This window comes from Sycon ciliatum, chromosome 1 (assembly GCF_964019385.1).
Source record: "Sycon ciliatum chromosome 1, ocSycCili1.1, whole genome shotgun sequence".
In the NCBI taxonomy this organism is placed as follows: Eukaryota; Metazoa; Porifera; class Calcarea; order Leucosolenida; family Sycettidae; genus Sycon; species Sycon ciliatum.
The window spans coordinates 95320863-95335171 of NC_088643.1; the positions used below are offsets into that span (position 1 = coordinate 95320863).

Sequence of the window (14309 nt, forward strand, 5' to 3'; positions counted from 1 at the left end):
CACGACCTGAAGGCAGCGAATCTCTCCGTGGAGAGCGCTCTCCAAGCTGCAGGAGATAGACTAACTTGGCTTGACACTGTTGACAGATGCGTCAACTCTGCTCCTGTCTAACAGGTTCAGGGAAGATCCGAGCTGTGTTTATTATTATAGGCACAGATTTTTGTAGGCACAGATAAATAACAAGATTCAATGGAATTTCACTTTGCACGAGTTAGCAACACATGAGCATACGCTGCCTAGTTTAACTCACATGGACCCTGGGAATGGCTCGCCGCAGTATGATAGTAGCGTGACATTGGCCAAGAACTTGTCCTTGTTAAGCAGTGGACCCGACCAGATTATCCGTCCTTTGTTGTTAGAGATATGTTTGCCATCATAAGGGACCTGGACAATGGAAGCAAGGAAAACAGACACCATGCTAAAATATTACTCAGATACTAAGCCAGTAAATAGAAGTGAAGTAGAAGAAATCACATGGAAACGAGTTCTGAAGCAACTATCCGCGACTGTAGAAAGATCATAAGTAGTCAGAAGGTGTGATAACAGGGCACAAAATTGACAGGCTACTGAGACATTCAACCACCTAAGGCCTAGCTCTAACACATCTCCATTGGTCCTACCATAACCTTGAACCTTCCAAGCTGGAAGGCTGTTGGTTTGTGCACTGCGAGCTCAGCTCGGAGAGAGAGAGAGAGAGAGAGAGAGAGAGAGAGAGAGAGAGAGAGAGAGAGAGAGAGAGAGAGAGAGAGAGAGAGAGAGAGAGAGAAGAGAGAGAGAGAGAGAAAGAGAGAGAGAGAGAGAGAGAGAGAGAAAGAGAGAGAGAGAGAGAGAGAGAGAGAGAGAGAGAGAGAGAGAGAGAGAGAGAGAGCGAGAGAGAGAGAGAGAAAGAGAGAGAAAGAGAGAGAGAGAGAGAGAGAGAGAGAGAGAGAGAGAGAGAGAGAGAGAGAGAGAGAGAGAGAGAGAGAGAGAGAGAGAGAGAGAGAGAGAGAGAGAGAGAAAGACACACACACATACACACACACGTACACATGTACACACATACACATACACACAAACCTGCACACAGTATACTCTGTTTGAACTACATAAGCTGCAACCCGCAACCCGCAACAAAACGTTCTAGAATTGTGTTGTAACCAAAATACTCTCAGTGCAAAACAGGCAGAATTCAACCATGTGGATACATGAGTGCAAACTCTGAGCAACACCGAAGTTCCAATCGGTTTTCTGCTCACCTAGCTGTTATGTGTGAATAGCTCTGTGATCCGCACATTGAGAACCATTCCGGCAATTACCAAACTCCAATTTGTAATGAAGTTGATTATTCCAACTAGGAACACACGCTTCTTGCCGAACTTGACACTTGACTGACTCACGACTGCCATCCGGAGCACACGAGGAGCACGTCGCACCTTCCACTCGGCAAACCTGCAAGAAAGCACCACTCCCTGCTCAATACACGGTGTTTCGGGGAATTCACCCCTCATCAGTTGACAAGCTCAACTGATGAGGGGTGAATTCCCCGAAACACCGTGTATTGAGCAGGGAGTGGTGCTTTCTTGCAGGTTTGCCGAGTGGAAGGTGCGACGTGCTCCTCGTGTGCTCCGGATGGCAGTCGTGAGTCAGTCAAGTGTCAAGTTCGGCAAGAAGCGTGTGTTCCTAGTTGGAACAATCAACTTCATGACTATTACCGCCGAAGTCGCAACTTCTAAGTTCCAATTTGTAAGTACTTTTTTGTACGTGCTCACGCACACGCACGCACACACACACACACACACACACACACACGCACGCACGCACGCACGCACACACACACACTCCTCTACCTCCTCTGTACTCATACAATAGCGGCTTACCTTCTTTTCAGCAGAGTTCATTGTGCTACAATTCAGTACTGACGATATTACACATTTGTCTACAATGTTGCCACGCCGCAGCAATCACGGCTAGCTTTGTCAACAAACCTGAAAGCAAATAGATGGCAGACACACCGTCAGTTCAGTACTGTTATACGTGTACGTGTGTATGTAACACTAGTAAGAGACCTGTATGGATCTTGCTGATAACTGCAGAAAACTGCCGATCAGAGGTGACAAATTTGATTGCCGAGAGCTTCACTTGTATACATGCAAAAGACACAGAATATTGTCATGTTCATTGACCTGGGCGATTTGGATTATTGCACAAATGCATCGGCTCAGGTGATCTGCTGCCTGATTGATGTGAAACTCGCCACAAGTTGTGTTCACAGACATGATGAGACGACCGCTGAGACATACAGGTTTGTGATCCCCCCCCCCCCCCCCCGCCACAAATGACACACAAACCACCAGCCTGCTTTTGCGGGCGTTGTAAACACATGACATGTTTACAACGACACTTAAGCTAAATCTATTGACTTCAAGTATGAAACGAATCGTGCCCTTCCGCTTTGAGTCGATGCCTTCATGGGTTATCAGTAACCATGGCGAGTGATTGCTACAGCGGGTCGAGTCCAGGCGCGACCCATCTGCGGTGCCAGATAGCAGTGCACCGCACCGGACCATACAGTGGTCCGGACTACGCACGCAACGGCCCGGGGTACGCACACATCAGTATTGGGTATTACCGTCCAAGTCAGAGTATGCGTATACTAGGAGCTCCATAGTGACAATTACTGTGTGTTAGCTGAGTGAGTTTCACTCCGGAGCACTTTCCGTTTTCTCCATCAGCTACACTAGAAATATTTGGTATTACACCACGCAAACTGAACACCACTTATGAACACTGTTGATTTTGCACACCAATACTCTCTATACTCGTTACGAAATTTGAAATGGCCCCTGAGGTACAAAACAAAGTCAGCAAAAAGCGATCATCAACTGCATGCTCGTGAGGAGACTGGATTGTTTCTCCGTGATGCCAAAAATGACACCACATAAGCACAAATTCAAAGATCCGCACCATGACATTGATATTCATGTCATTACAGACTGTACATGAGTTTGTCTCGTCAAAGAAATTTGAAGTTCGATTGATTCAGCTTTTTCAAAAACTACTTCAGTACTTTCTGGTCATATGATCGTCGTCACGGTTCTGAAAAGTAGCGCACTTACAGTTTGTACATGCGCACAGAGTCTGTGTGACAGAGACCAGTGCAGTTGTCACGGTTCGCTAGTGAATAATCAAAATTCGATAAAGACTTGAGCACCAGGATGAAAGGACGGAAATGCAAATTCCAACACGGGCAAAAGCCAAGGGACGGACATACAACAAGGATGGGATGAACTATGCTAAAATGCAAGCAAGTAGATCTACGTGGGTAAGCAGAATGAGGAAAGAAGAGCTTATCAGTGCACGTGGTATGAAACAACTGGGTGAACAGGAACACTTTTGTTTTGTTGTTTGTATATTTAGAGCCGAAAAAGAACAAACATGCAAATTTGCCTATTACATGATATCGACTAAAAAGGAGAATAAAGTATACCTTGATTCCTGTGTATGCTCGCCTCCTGCTAGTCGCTCGCCGGCCTGGCGACACTTTTCGTTGTTGCACAGCAGGTAGCACCAGAAGCAAAGACTGTGGCGTAGTTACTACAGCCAGGTCCTTTTAGCGATTCCAGCTCGCATTCAGCTTCAAACATTCCTGTTCTCGGAGCGTAACAGAAGATGATTGTATCGCTCGAGACGATTCCGAAGCAGAAAAGCAGAGGTGCGCCAATACAATGCGTGATCTGTAATCAGGTATACCAGATGGGGAAATGAAAGGATACTAACTCTTGTTTTTTAGTCTGCAGATGGTCACGGCGCCATGCAAGCTACAAAACATGTAGTACAGGTCAGTAAGTTTTTAGGACGTTTCCCACGTGCACAGAACCAAGCCCAAAAATACTGAAATAATACAGACAACGCAGCTAGCTGGCGCGGCGCTTTCTACTACCGGTAGTATTGAAGACTGTATACTGATGAAGACCGACCACATGTTGCTGAGTTTGGGCTGGCAGTGGTAAAGATAAGTACACTGATCTGTACTAGTACTAGTAGTAGTAGTACTACCAAGAGTCCATACTGTCTATTACTGACTAGTATGGACTCTTGGTACTACCGGTAGTCTAAGACTAAAGTGAAGAAAGACGTTCAAAGACTCACGTGAGCTTACAGTTTTAGCCACGTGCTTACACAAATCCGATGTTCACATCTCTGACACCGACCGTGATGAGACCAGACCATGGCATGGCGAACATGATGTAGCCTAGTAATAGTAATCTCTCTCCCCTCTTCTCTTCTCCTCTTTATCAATTTTCACAAACTATTTCGCAACTTTTCCGCGACCGTGAACAGAGAAGCGCCCTGGAGGAGACCATTGAACTTTGAAGTGTCCGTGATACTACGCTTCTACAAGAAGCGCTAAATACATGACTGTATAGTATTAGATGGACCTTGTTTGTTCAAACAAGTCATGTTGTTGTTGACAGCATGTAACAAGGTGGAGGACACCGTGTTCGGAAACAGTACAAGCAGAACAAACTTAGTTACTAGCTACTATTGTATGAGTATGAAGAACACATCCAGGAGCGAACACAGAGTACAAGACTGACGGTACGAGAAGTCCAAAACAACTCCCCTAGAAATAAAAGAGGGTCAGAACCGGGTTCAGATGGCCGCAAGTAACAGTTAGTTCCGCAACCGACAGGGGCCTAGGGGCTCTACCAACCTACGCAAGGTCACTGTTTCCGAACACGGACCGGTGTCCACCTTGTTACATGCTGTCAACCAACAACATGATGTAGCCTTGTACAGTACAGTAGGCTAGGCATCGGTTATAGCGTGGGTGTTTGAAAAACGACTTTCTTATTTACGATATTTCTTACACACGATAAATCAAGTGTGACATATCACGTGCATGTACGCGGAGTCAGGAAGATCATCGTACATGGTAGTGTTACCTGGTTACTGTGCAGGCGGCTGGTGACACTAGTCCCATACTACATGTGGCTATGCAACATGAGTTAGCGTGCACAACAGTTGAACCTGTAGCACTACAACCCAACGCGAGTCAGGTCGGAACTGCATTGGACGGATGTTATTACTACAGGCGATATACATGTACTTTGTACTAATCCGGTATGTTTTGCTACACAAAGTCCATTCTTAGGACCGATATATTCTACTGTACGTTATGATTATGAAAACATGAGAGTTCATTCTTGTAGGCAATATTCTTTTACACGACCACGCCGATACGCACTGTAGTTGTAGATCTACAAGATGTACTACATGTACTACTACCAGTATCATCAAGAGTATACTCTCTGTCTTGGTATCATGTAGCCTTGTAGACGTGAACCCGGTTCTGACCCTCTTTCTATTATTTAAATTCTAAGGGAGTTGTTTTGGACTTCTCGTACGATCGTACCGTCAGTATTGTATTTTTTATTTTTTTATTTTTTTATTGGAAACACAGCCCTACAAGTACAAAGTCAAAGGGACAGATCTTGTTTTGTGTTTGCCTAGCGCCTTCACATGTCCCTTAGACTCTGTACTTGTAGGGCTGTGTGCTACAAGTACAAAGTCAAAGGGACATGTGGAGGCGCTAGGCAAACACAAAACAAGACACAGGGGATGTACGAGGGAGGACGTGCCGATGGACGAGCTGATTTGGCTTTTTTTTAAAGGGGAAGTTAAGGCAAAAATTAAAATTTCACCAGTTGTAGTCTTCGGGGTGCTGAGTCGAATGGTCTTGGTCCGAGAAAGCTGAGACGCTCCCTTCCTACTTGAATCCCAATCGAACTCGCGCACTTCCACCGAAACTGGGTGACTGCGCCCTACTAGATGGGGATTTGTATGCAAAATGTCACTAAAAGCACCATTTCGTTCTTATAAAAGCACGGATGACCGCGATTGGCCCATATGTTGTAGTCTTTTGGACGCTGAGTCGCCTGGTTTTGGTCCGAAAAGGCTGCGATGCAGCGTTCCTCCTTTATTCCCAATCGAACATGGTTGAACAAGCAGTCACGTGCTCCTGCGTACACCAGTCACCTGGCCACGGTGCCTGCAGGGTACAACTTACTAGCCTGTTTGACCTTTTTTGGGTGCAGTCCTGTCACTCGAGTTGAACCTTGGTGTGAAAGTTGTCGCCTGCTGGCGTGGTGACCAGGTGATTTGGGCACCCAGGAGCACGTGACCGCTTGTTCAACCATGTTCGATTGGGAATAAAGGAGGAACGCTGCATCGCAGCCTTTTCGGACCAAAACCAGTCGACTCAGCGTCCAAAAGACTACAACATATGGGCCAATCGCGGTCATCCGTGCTTTTATAAGAACGAAATGGCGCTTTTAGTGACATTTTGCATACAAATCCCCATCTAGTGGGGCGCAGTCACCCAGTTTCGGTGGAAGTGCGCGAGTTCGATTGGGATTCAAGTAGGAAGGGAGCGTCTCAGCTTCCTCGGACCAAGACCATTCGACTCAGCACCCCGAAGACTACAACTGGTGAAATTTTAATTTTTGCCTTAACTTCCCCTTTAAGGGGAAGTTAAGGCAAACATTTTAAAATTTCACCAGTTGTAGTCTTCGGGGTGCTGAGTCGAATGGTCGTGGTCCGAGGAAGCTGAGACGCTCCCTTCCTACTTGAATCCCAATCGAACTCGCGCACTTCCACCGAAACTGGGTGACTGCGCCCTACTACAATGTAGATGGGGATTTGTATGCAAAATGTCACTAAAAGCGCCATTTCGTTCTTATAAAAGCACGAATGACCGCGATTGGCCCATATGTTGTAGTCTTTTGGACGCTGAGTCGACTGGTTTTGGTCCGAAAAGGCTGCGATGCAGCGTTCCCCCTTTATTCCCAATCGAACATGGTTGAAGAAGCGGTCACGTGCTCCTGCGTACGCCAGTCACCTGGTCACCGTGCCTGCAGGGTACAACTTACTAGCCTGTTTGACCTTTTTTGGGTGCAGTCCTGTCACTCGAGTTGAACCTTGGTGTGAAAGTTGTCGCCTGCTGGCGTGGTGACCAGGTGATTTGGGCACCCAGGAGCACGTGACCGCTTGTTCAACCATGTTCGATTGGGAATAAAGGAGGAACGCTGCATCGCAGCCTTTTCGGACCAAAACCAGTCGACTCAGCGTCCAAAAGACTACAACATATGGGCCAATCGCAGTCATCCGTGCTTTTATAAGAACGAAATGGCGCTTTTAGTGACATTTTGCATACAAATCCCTATCTAGTAGGGCGCAGTCACCCAGTTTCGGTGGAAGTGCGCGAGTTCGATTGGGATTCAAGTAGGAAGGGAGCGTCTCAGCTTTCTCGGACCAAGACCATTCGACTCAGCACCCCGGAGACTACAACTGGTGAAATTTTAATTTTTGCCTTAACTTCCCCTTTAACATTTGGCATTTTTTAACAAATCACGGTGTAAAAATTGCTTTTCTTCTAGTTCTGGCTGTTTCTCTGCTCCGGATGGCTGTATCGAAACATGGGTGGTGGCAAATGAGAGCCAGTTTATGGTAGATCAACATTGACCAGAAAATTTGGTGCATATAATTTAATTCTCCCTGCCACGTCGGCATAACTAGTGGTGGGTGCTTTGCCATTTTGTGTAAAATGAGCCTCTGAATGGACGAGGAGGGCAGTGAATAGCTTCCGCAGGGCCTTTGGACGACATCAGGCCGTCTTGCCATCACTAAAGACAGTAATGAAGAACAGTAGGTCACGGAATACACTCTGTGAGAACGAAAACATGGCTGCGATGCTATGCTACCGATCCAATTCCACCGTATAACACAGCCACTAGTTACAAATACAAAAACACGGCTTTCGCAGCATACAATGCAGTTCACTCCTCTGTTGACAGATTAATTTTCATCCACTAGCAATCCTTGAAGTGATATCTATCAACTTCAGAACATTGATGACCGAATATCCCAGTTTGTGATGCCATTTTAGTATGATTTTACAAATTTGTTAAAAAAATGACACACTAATTATTTGAATCCTGAGAATACGATGAAAGTGGGACGTGATTCAAGACACTTTCCAAAGTGGGATCATTCCCATTTTTGGACACAACGGACATGAAGGATAGCACTTCCACTTGCAACAATCCATTTGGACGTAGTTTGTCTAGAATTGACTGCAAAAGCGTCATTTTACAACCATGTTAAAAAAAGCCAAATCACCTCGTACAGGGAGCAGCTCGACCGACCAGGGGTCTCGGCGTTAGCGTTGCAACTTGGCATCGAAAAAGGGGGGGGAGGGGGTTGCATGGTCAAGTAGCAAAAATAATAATTTGGTGCGAGAAAGGGGCGCTAGTACTATAGTATTGCACCAAATAATATAAATACGTGTAATGACTAAACCAGAAGGGAAAAAGAAAAAAGAAAACAATAATCATAACAAGCAAGTACTAGTAGAGAGGTAAATACTAAATGGGTCTCAATATCATCGTCACACGTACTGTGTGGACCACAGCCATCTCTTTCGGATTAGATCCTTACATGCGTTGACCATGAATGTTTGGAGGCGTCTTGAATGAGGTTCGTGAAGCAGGAGGTCCGCAGGCAGGTTGTTCCAGGGTGTGATGGGGAAGGATCGAAGGAGGTAGTCAGGGGCTGTGCGAGGGGGTGTCCACTTCAGCTGGAAGGCATGGTGCGTCTGACGTTTTTGCCGTGTGCACATGCTAGCTACGGCAGGGGGCTTGGTTGGTGGCAGCATGGCCTTTACCTGGGGAGGCCCTGGAATGTAGTGCAGCTTGAACAAGTATGACAAGGCTGCCACCATCCGACGAAGCTGAAGACTTTGGAGGATGGTTCCAGGTCCCAGGAAATGCAGGGCACGTTGCTGAACCTTGTCCAGCTGGGCCATGTTAGTTGCGGCTGCGCTCGACCAGGCCAGTGGGGCATATTCAAGTTGGGGTCGCACGAATCCCTTGTAGACCGTCACTCGACCATGGTCGTCCAGGATGGGTGCTGCCTTTCGTAGGAAACCCAGCCTTTGGTAGGCGCGCAGTGCAACACTGCGCGCCTACCAAAGTGCGAGTGTGCGCTCTGTAGGAGAGAGTAGGGTCGAGCATGACTCCCAGCAGCTTCAGGGTATCTGTCTCCTGGAGTGCTTCACCTCCAAAGGTGACTGGTGGAGTGCAGGAGGGAACGTGCTTGCGATGTAGAGTCATGCGCTGTGTCTTGTCTGGCTCAAAACAGATATGCCACTTGCGGCCCCACTCCTCCTGTTGAGGGACCTTTGGAGGGAGGCAGTGGACTGTTGGAGATCGTCAGTTGGCTGTACTAAGCTGTAGAGTGTGGTGTCGTCTGCACAGCTGCTCAACTGCGTTCCTGGAGTTCAACATTGTTCAATGTCACAGGTGTATAGAAGGAAGAGGCTGGGTACTAGGATGCTGCCTTGGGGGACACCAGCCTGGATGGGTTGAGCATCTGACGTCTACGTCTGGCCTCCAACTACAACGCGGATGTTTCGGTTGGTGAGGTAGTCCTGTAGCCATACAAGCAGGCGTCCGTCGACGCCGGCCTGCTTTGCTTTGTACAGCACTCCTGTGTGCGATACCCGGTCAAACGCACCGGCAACATCCACGGCGAGGACCTGGACACAACCGCCAGTAAGTTGTGGTGTGGACCCATTCATGTTGGAGAGCCGTTAAAATCCAAACTGGCTGTTTGGCAACACCTCATGCTTCTCTAGGTAGTTGACCAGTTGCGTGTTTACAATGCCCTCCATGACTTTCGACATGATCGTTAGCAGTGATATTGGTCGGTAGTTAGATGCCAAAGATCTGGAGGACCGCTTGTGAACCGGGACTATATGGGCAAGTTTCCATGCCCCAGGTTGCACACCGGCTAAGAAGCAGAGGGCGAAGAGCTTTGCCAGTGGGTCTGCAAGTACTATTAGTTCAGATGAGCACATCTTGAGCACACGAGCAGAGATGCCATCCGGTCCAGTTGCTTTTGATACAGCCAAGTAATAGTTCGCCAAGTGCCGTTTGAGCGTTGCTGCGCGGAAGTGAATGTGCTTTAGCGTGGCATAGGCAGGTCGTTGCAGGTCAGGCAGGTCAGCAGCACAGAGGTCGTTATTGCCAAGGCTACACGTGTTCGCAAAATGCGCTGCGAAGCACTCGGCTTTCTCGCGAGAAGAGTGGAACTCTTGTCCTGCAGGGTTGGTCAGCAGGGGAATGTCAGAGCAACGTCCCTTGCCTGCTGCGCTCTTGATGGTTGACCACCACTCTTTGTCCCGGAGGGAACCTGCAGTAAGCTTGTTGCGAATTCTACGTTGATGTGCTAATCGCGCTGCATGACACGCTTCCACTTCGTGGTTAAAGTTGTGATGTACTGGACCTTGTGGTTATCGTTGCGGGGATCGCGTCGCCACAGCTTCCATGCCCGCTCCTTGGCATGATTGGCGTTAGAACAGTCCGGTGTCCACCATACTACAGGGTTGGATTGGTGTATCACAAGCTCTTTGGATGGTATGAACTGTTTCATTCCATGCATGATGACATCAGTTACGCGCTGACAGGACTGCTCCGCACACCCATGGATCTTGGCGGGCCAGTCTATGTTGCGGAGGTAGGCTCTCAGGCGGTGCCAGTCAGCAAGGGTGTATTTCCAAACCTGTCGAATAGCAGGATCTTCGCGTCGTGGATGCTGTTGGAGAAACTCGGCAATGATAACGGCATGATCAGATCGTCCAAGTGGTGCATAGGCTGTGGTGCATACGGGGTGTGGGAAATCGGAGATGATAAGATCGAGAGTATTGTTGCCGCGGGTTGGCTGGGTGACATGTTGGACAAGATGATGTGCTGCGCAGACTTCCCCCAGGCATTCACCGGCTCGGGTAGTCTTGCTACTCTGTAGCCAGACTGAATTATGCACGTTGAAGTCCCTGCAATTATCACATTGCTGCCAAGACGGCGGACATCATCCAAAGTGTTGTCTAGGTAGTCCATCAGGCTGGTACATGGTGTCTGTCTCTGCACAAGAGCCAGGCCGGTAGAGCGCACCCAGAACAGTCTTTGTTCCGGAGTGCATAAGCGAGGGAAATCCATAAGAGCTCGTGATCACGGCAATCTATATCGTCGTGGTGGGTAATGGATAGTTCACTCCTAGCCCACACCGCCACACCGCCACCATGGGCATCTCGATCCTTCCTTATAGGGGGCGAGTATCCTGGGATGGTCAACTCATGGGAGGTCTGAGCAGAGCTTCGTTTCTGTTACTATTGCCACGTCTACATTATATTCTCGCGGATTGCCTCTCTCCTGGCTGAGAAGAGCAAGGAGCCATACGCCCATATTGTAGATCCGTTGTTGCAATCTTCATTCGGTCCGTCAATTCATAGAAGTAATAGGTGTGTGTGTGGTCTCGTCGGGTCAAATGAAAAACCTATTTGTACTATGTACATGCAATTGTAGATCGTCACAAGAACCTGTACCATGTGTACCATGTGTACCATGTGTACCATGGGTGCCGACGATCACTGGTCCAACACCACGAGACTATCACTGACCCCGGCATGACATCACAATGAGACTGCCACTGATCGAACACAATGATAACCAAAACCATTGCATCAACATTATCCGGGAGGCGAATGTTGCTGCGGACATCGTGGCAATTGTAATCATTGGGTACATTGCAGCATTGCTGATACTGGCTAAGTTGCTTTTAAAGTTGCTTGTAACAGTCCAACTAACTTCAGTAGTCATTCTTGGAATCAGCAATGATCCTTGCCATAATGCATTCTTATATACATGAACAAGCAATGATGGACATAACACCTAACAGCAGCAGCGTGATAATAGCAGGTGATAAGTGTATCCTATTCCTAGTGTTAGTAGTAACAGTGAATCTGTTACACCATTCCCCCCTCTCAACTGTCAGAACAGTACCAATTCGAAGGAACAGTTATGGTAACTAATGATCATGCATGGATATGTGGAATGCGTGGTAGCCAAAAACAACACTGATGAACTCAAGATCCAGTGCATGTCCTCTGCAAATAACGCCTGGCTGGCAGGGAAGCACTATCCTTAATCATGCAGAATGCTACATTTCTATTGCAACACGTAGAAACTAGCAATACAACTGTGGCTGCCAATTAAATAGCAATTTTATGAAAAACGGTCCAGGTAGGTTTTCAGCGGAATAATAGCGTTTCCTGCTTCATCCATCAAGTATTCCTCCGGCTCCCAGGTGGCATCTCGGTAGCCCTTCCATTTCACTAGGTACTGCGTGCGCCGTCCTCTCTTCTTGTGCGACAACACCTTTTCGACAATGTACCGCGTATGGCCATCCGCATCGGTTAGGGGTGGAGGTGCCGGCTGAGTACGACCCGGTATCTCATTGCCATGGTACAGCTTGAGGGCAGCAATATTGAACACTGGATGGGCCCGAATGATTCTTGGAAGAGCTAATCTGTACGCATTCGGGGCCACTTTCTTCTGCACCTTGAACGGCCCATACCACTTGAGCCTTAATTTGTGTGAAGGCCTGTCTCGTTCCTCGGGCGTCAGCAGGAAGTCCCTGAAGACCAACACCTCATCCCCCTCCTTCAGGGCGTCCTCCACCCGTCCTCGATCCGCATACAATGACTGCCGGGCCTGCGCCGCCACGATGGCATCCTGTGCCTCACGTAGTGCCTCTACGCGGCCATCCAGCCATGACAGCGGACCATTCGTGTCCATGCCAGCTCCAGCTTTCTGCTTCGTCAATAAGCTCGAGGGAGTAACTGGATGGCATCCATGGTTGAGGAAAAATGGCGTGTTACCTGTTGACGCTTGATCGGCATTGTTGATCGCAAACTCACATAGCGATAGGAGTTCATCCCAATTGTTTTGCCTATGGTTGACGAAAGCTCTTAGCGTATCCTCATGCAATGACACGGTTCACACGCTCAGTCATGCCATCGGTCTGCGGGTGGTTGGCCGTGCTCATTTTTAGCTCCACGCCAAGAATACTGAAAACCTCCTTGAAGAACGCCGACGTGAATCGCGGATCTCGATCACAAACTATCGTTTTGCTCAAGCCATGGGCAGCAAACACATGATCCACGTACAATCGGGCTGCCTCCTTAGAGTCAACATGAACAGTCGTCGGGATCAGGTGCACATACTTCGTCAGACGGTCCACAAAGGTTAGAATGGCGCTATGTCCTCGGCAGGTCAGCGGCAGTGCCATGATGAAATCCATGCTGATGTCTGTCCAGGGCTGTTCGGGGACTGGAAGGGACTGCAACAGTCCTGCCTTGGTCTGGCTACCCTTTACGCGTTGGCACCGGTCGCAAGATTTAACGAAGTCCTTCACAGTACTTCTCATGCCTGGCCAATAGAAGTATCTGCTCAGCTTCAGGTAGGTCCTGTCTCTCCCCGGATGGCCGGCCGTCAGGCAATCATGATTCTGTTTGAGCAGTTGCAGCCGTACCGGACCGCGAGGAATGCAGAGGCGAGCATCGCCCGATGTTACTAGGTACAGCCGCCGGTCCACACTGTTCCAGACGTATCGCTCATGCATGGCGTCTTCGCTGCAAGCCATCAAGCGCTTGATTACTGGCGAAAGCTCTGGGTCACTATCATACCCTGCTGAGATCTGATTCGCAATTCCTTGATTCACATCCAGAGAGAACTCGATTCCATTCAGTTCCAAGTCTGGTCGACGTGACAACGGGTCTGCTATGTTACACTTCCCTGGCTTGTGATGTACCGTGTAGTCATAGTCGGCCAGGAATTCAATCCATCGAGCCTCTCTCTTGGTTAAGTTTGGTTTGGTCCTGAGGTAGACAACTCCCATGTTGTCGGTGTAGAGTTGAAAGTGGCGAAATAGGTAGACTCGCCAGCACTGCAGGGCGTACACTACAGCCAAAGTTTCTCGCTCGGCGGCCGTGTAATTCCGTTCGGCAGAAGACAGCTTTCGGCTCACGTAAGCCACAGGATGCCAGGACTGGTCCTCTGCTTGCTGCGTTAAGACTCCTGCCACAGCAAAGTCACTTGCGTCAGTCTCAACGCGGAAATCCTGACTGACGTTTGCTAGTCGCAACACTGGTGCATCCAGCAGAGCAGACTTCAATCGCTCAAATGCCTCCTGTCGAGTCTGATTCCACTCGAAGCGCACATGTTTCCCTGTCAGTTCCTCCAGGGGTTTGGAGATGGCCGAGAAATGGTTAATGAACCTTCGAAAGTAATTAGCGAATCCCAGAAACTGTCTTACGTGCGTGACCGTCGTCGGGACAGGCCAGTTATGCACGGCCTTGATCTTCTCTGGATCTGGAGAAATGCATTGGCCGTCTATCCGGTGCCCAAGAAACAGAACGTCTGTCCGGCCGA

The 14309-nt window shown here is 48.4% G+C and overlaps 1 protein-coding gene across 1 annotated transcript in view; it reads right to left on the minus strand.

Moving 5' to 3' along the window:
- Window positions 1-3899, minus strand: part of LOC135806645 (serine-rich adhesin for platelets-like) — a 39592-nt gene extending 35693 nt beyond the window's left edge. The window contains exons 1-3 of the mRNA XM_065320873.1: window positions 3467-3899; window positions 1857-1964; window positions 251-384 (exon numbers count right to left, since the gene is read on the minus strand). Coding sequence (XP_065176945.1) covers window positions 251-384; window positions 1857-1877 — 155 coding nt within the window. The 5' untranslated portion in view covers window positions 1878-1964; window positions 3467-3899. The remainder of the gene's footprint in view (window positions 1-250; window positions 385-1856; window positions 1965-3466) is intronic.
- Window positions 3900-14309: the final 10410 nt, after the last annotated feature.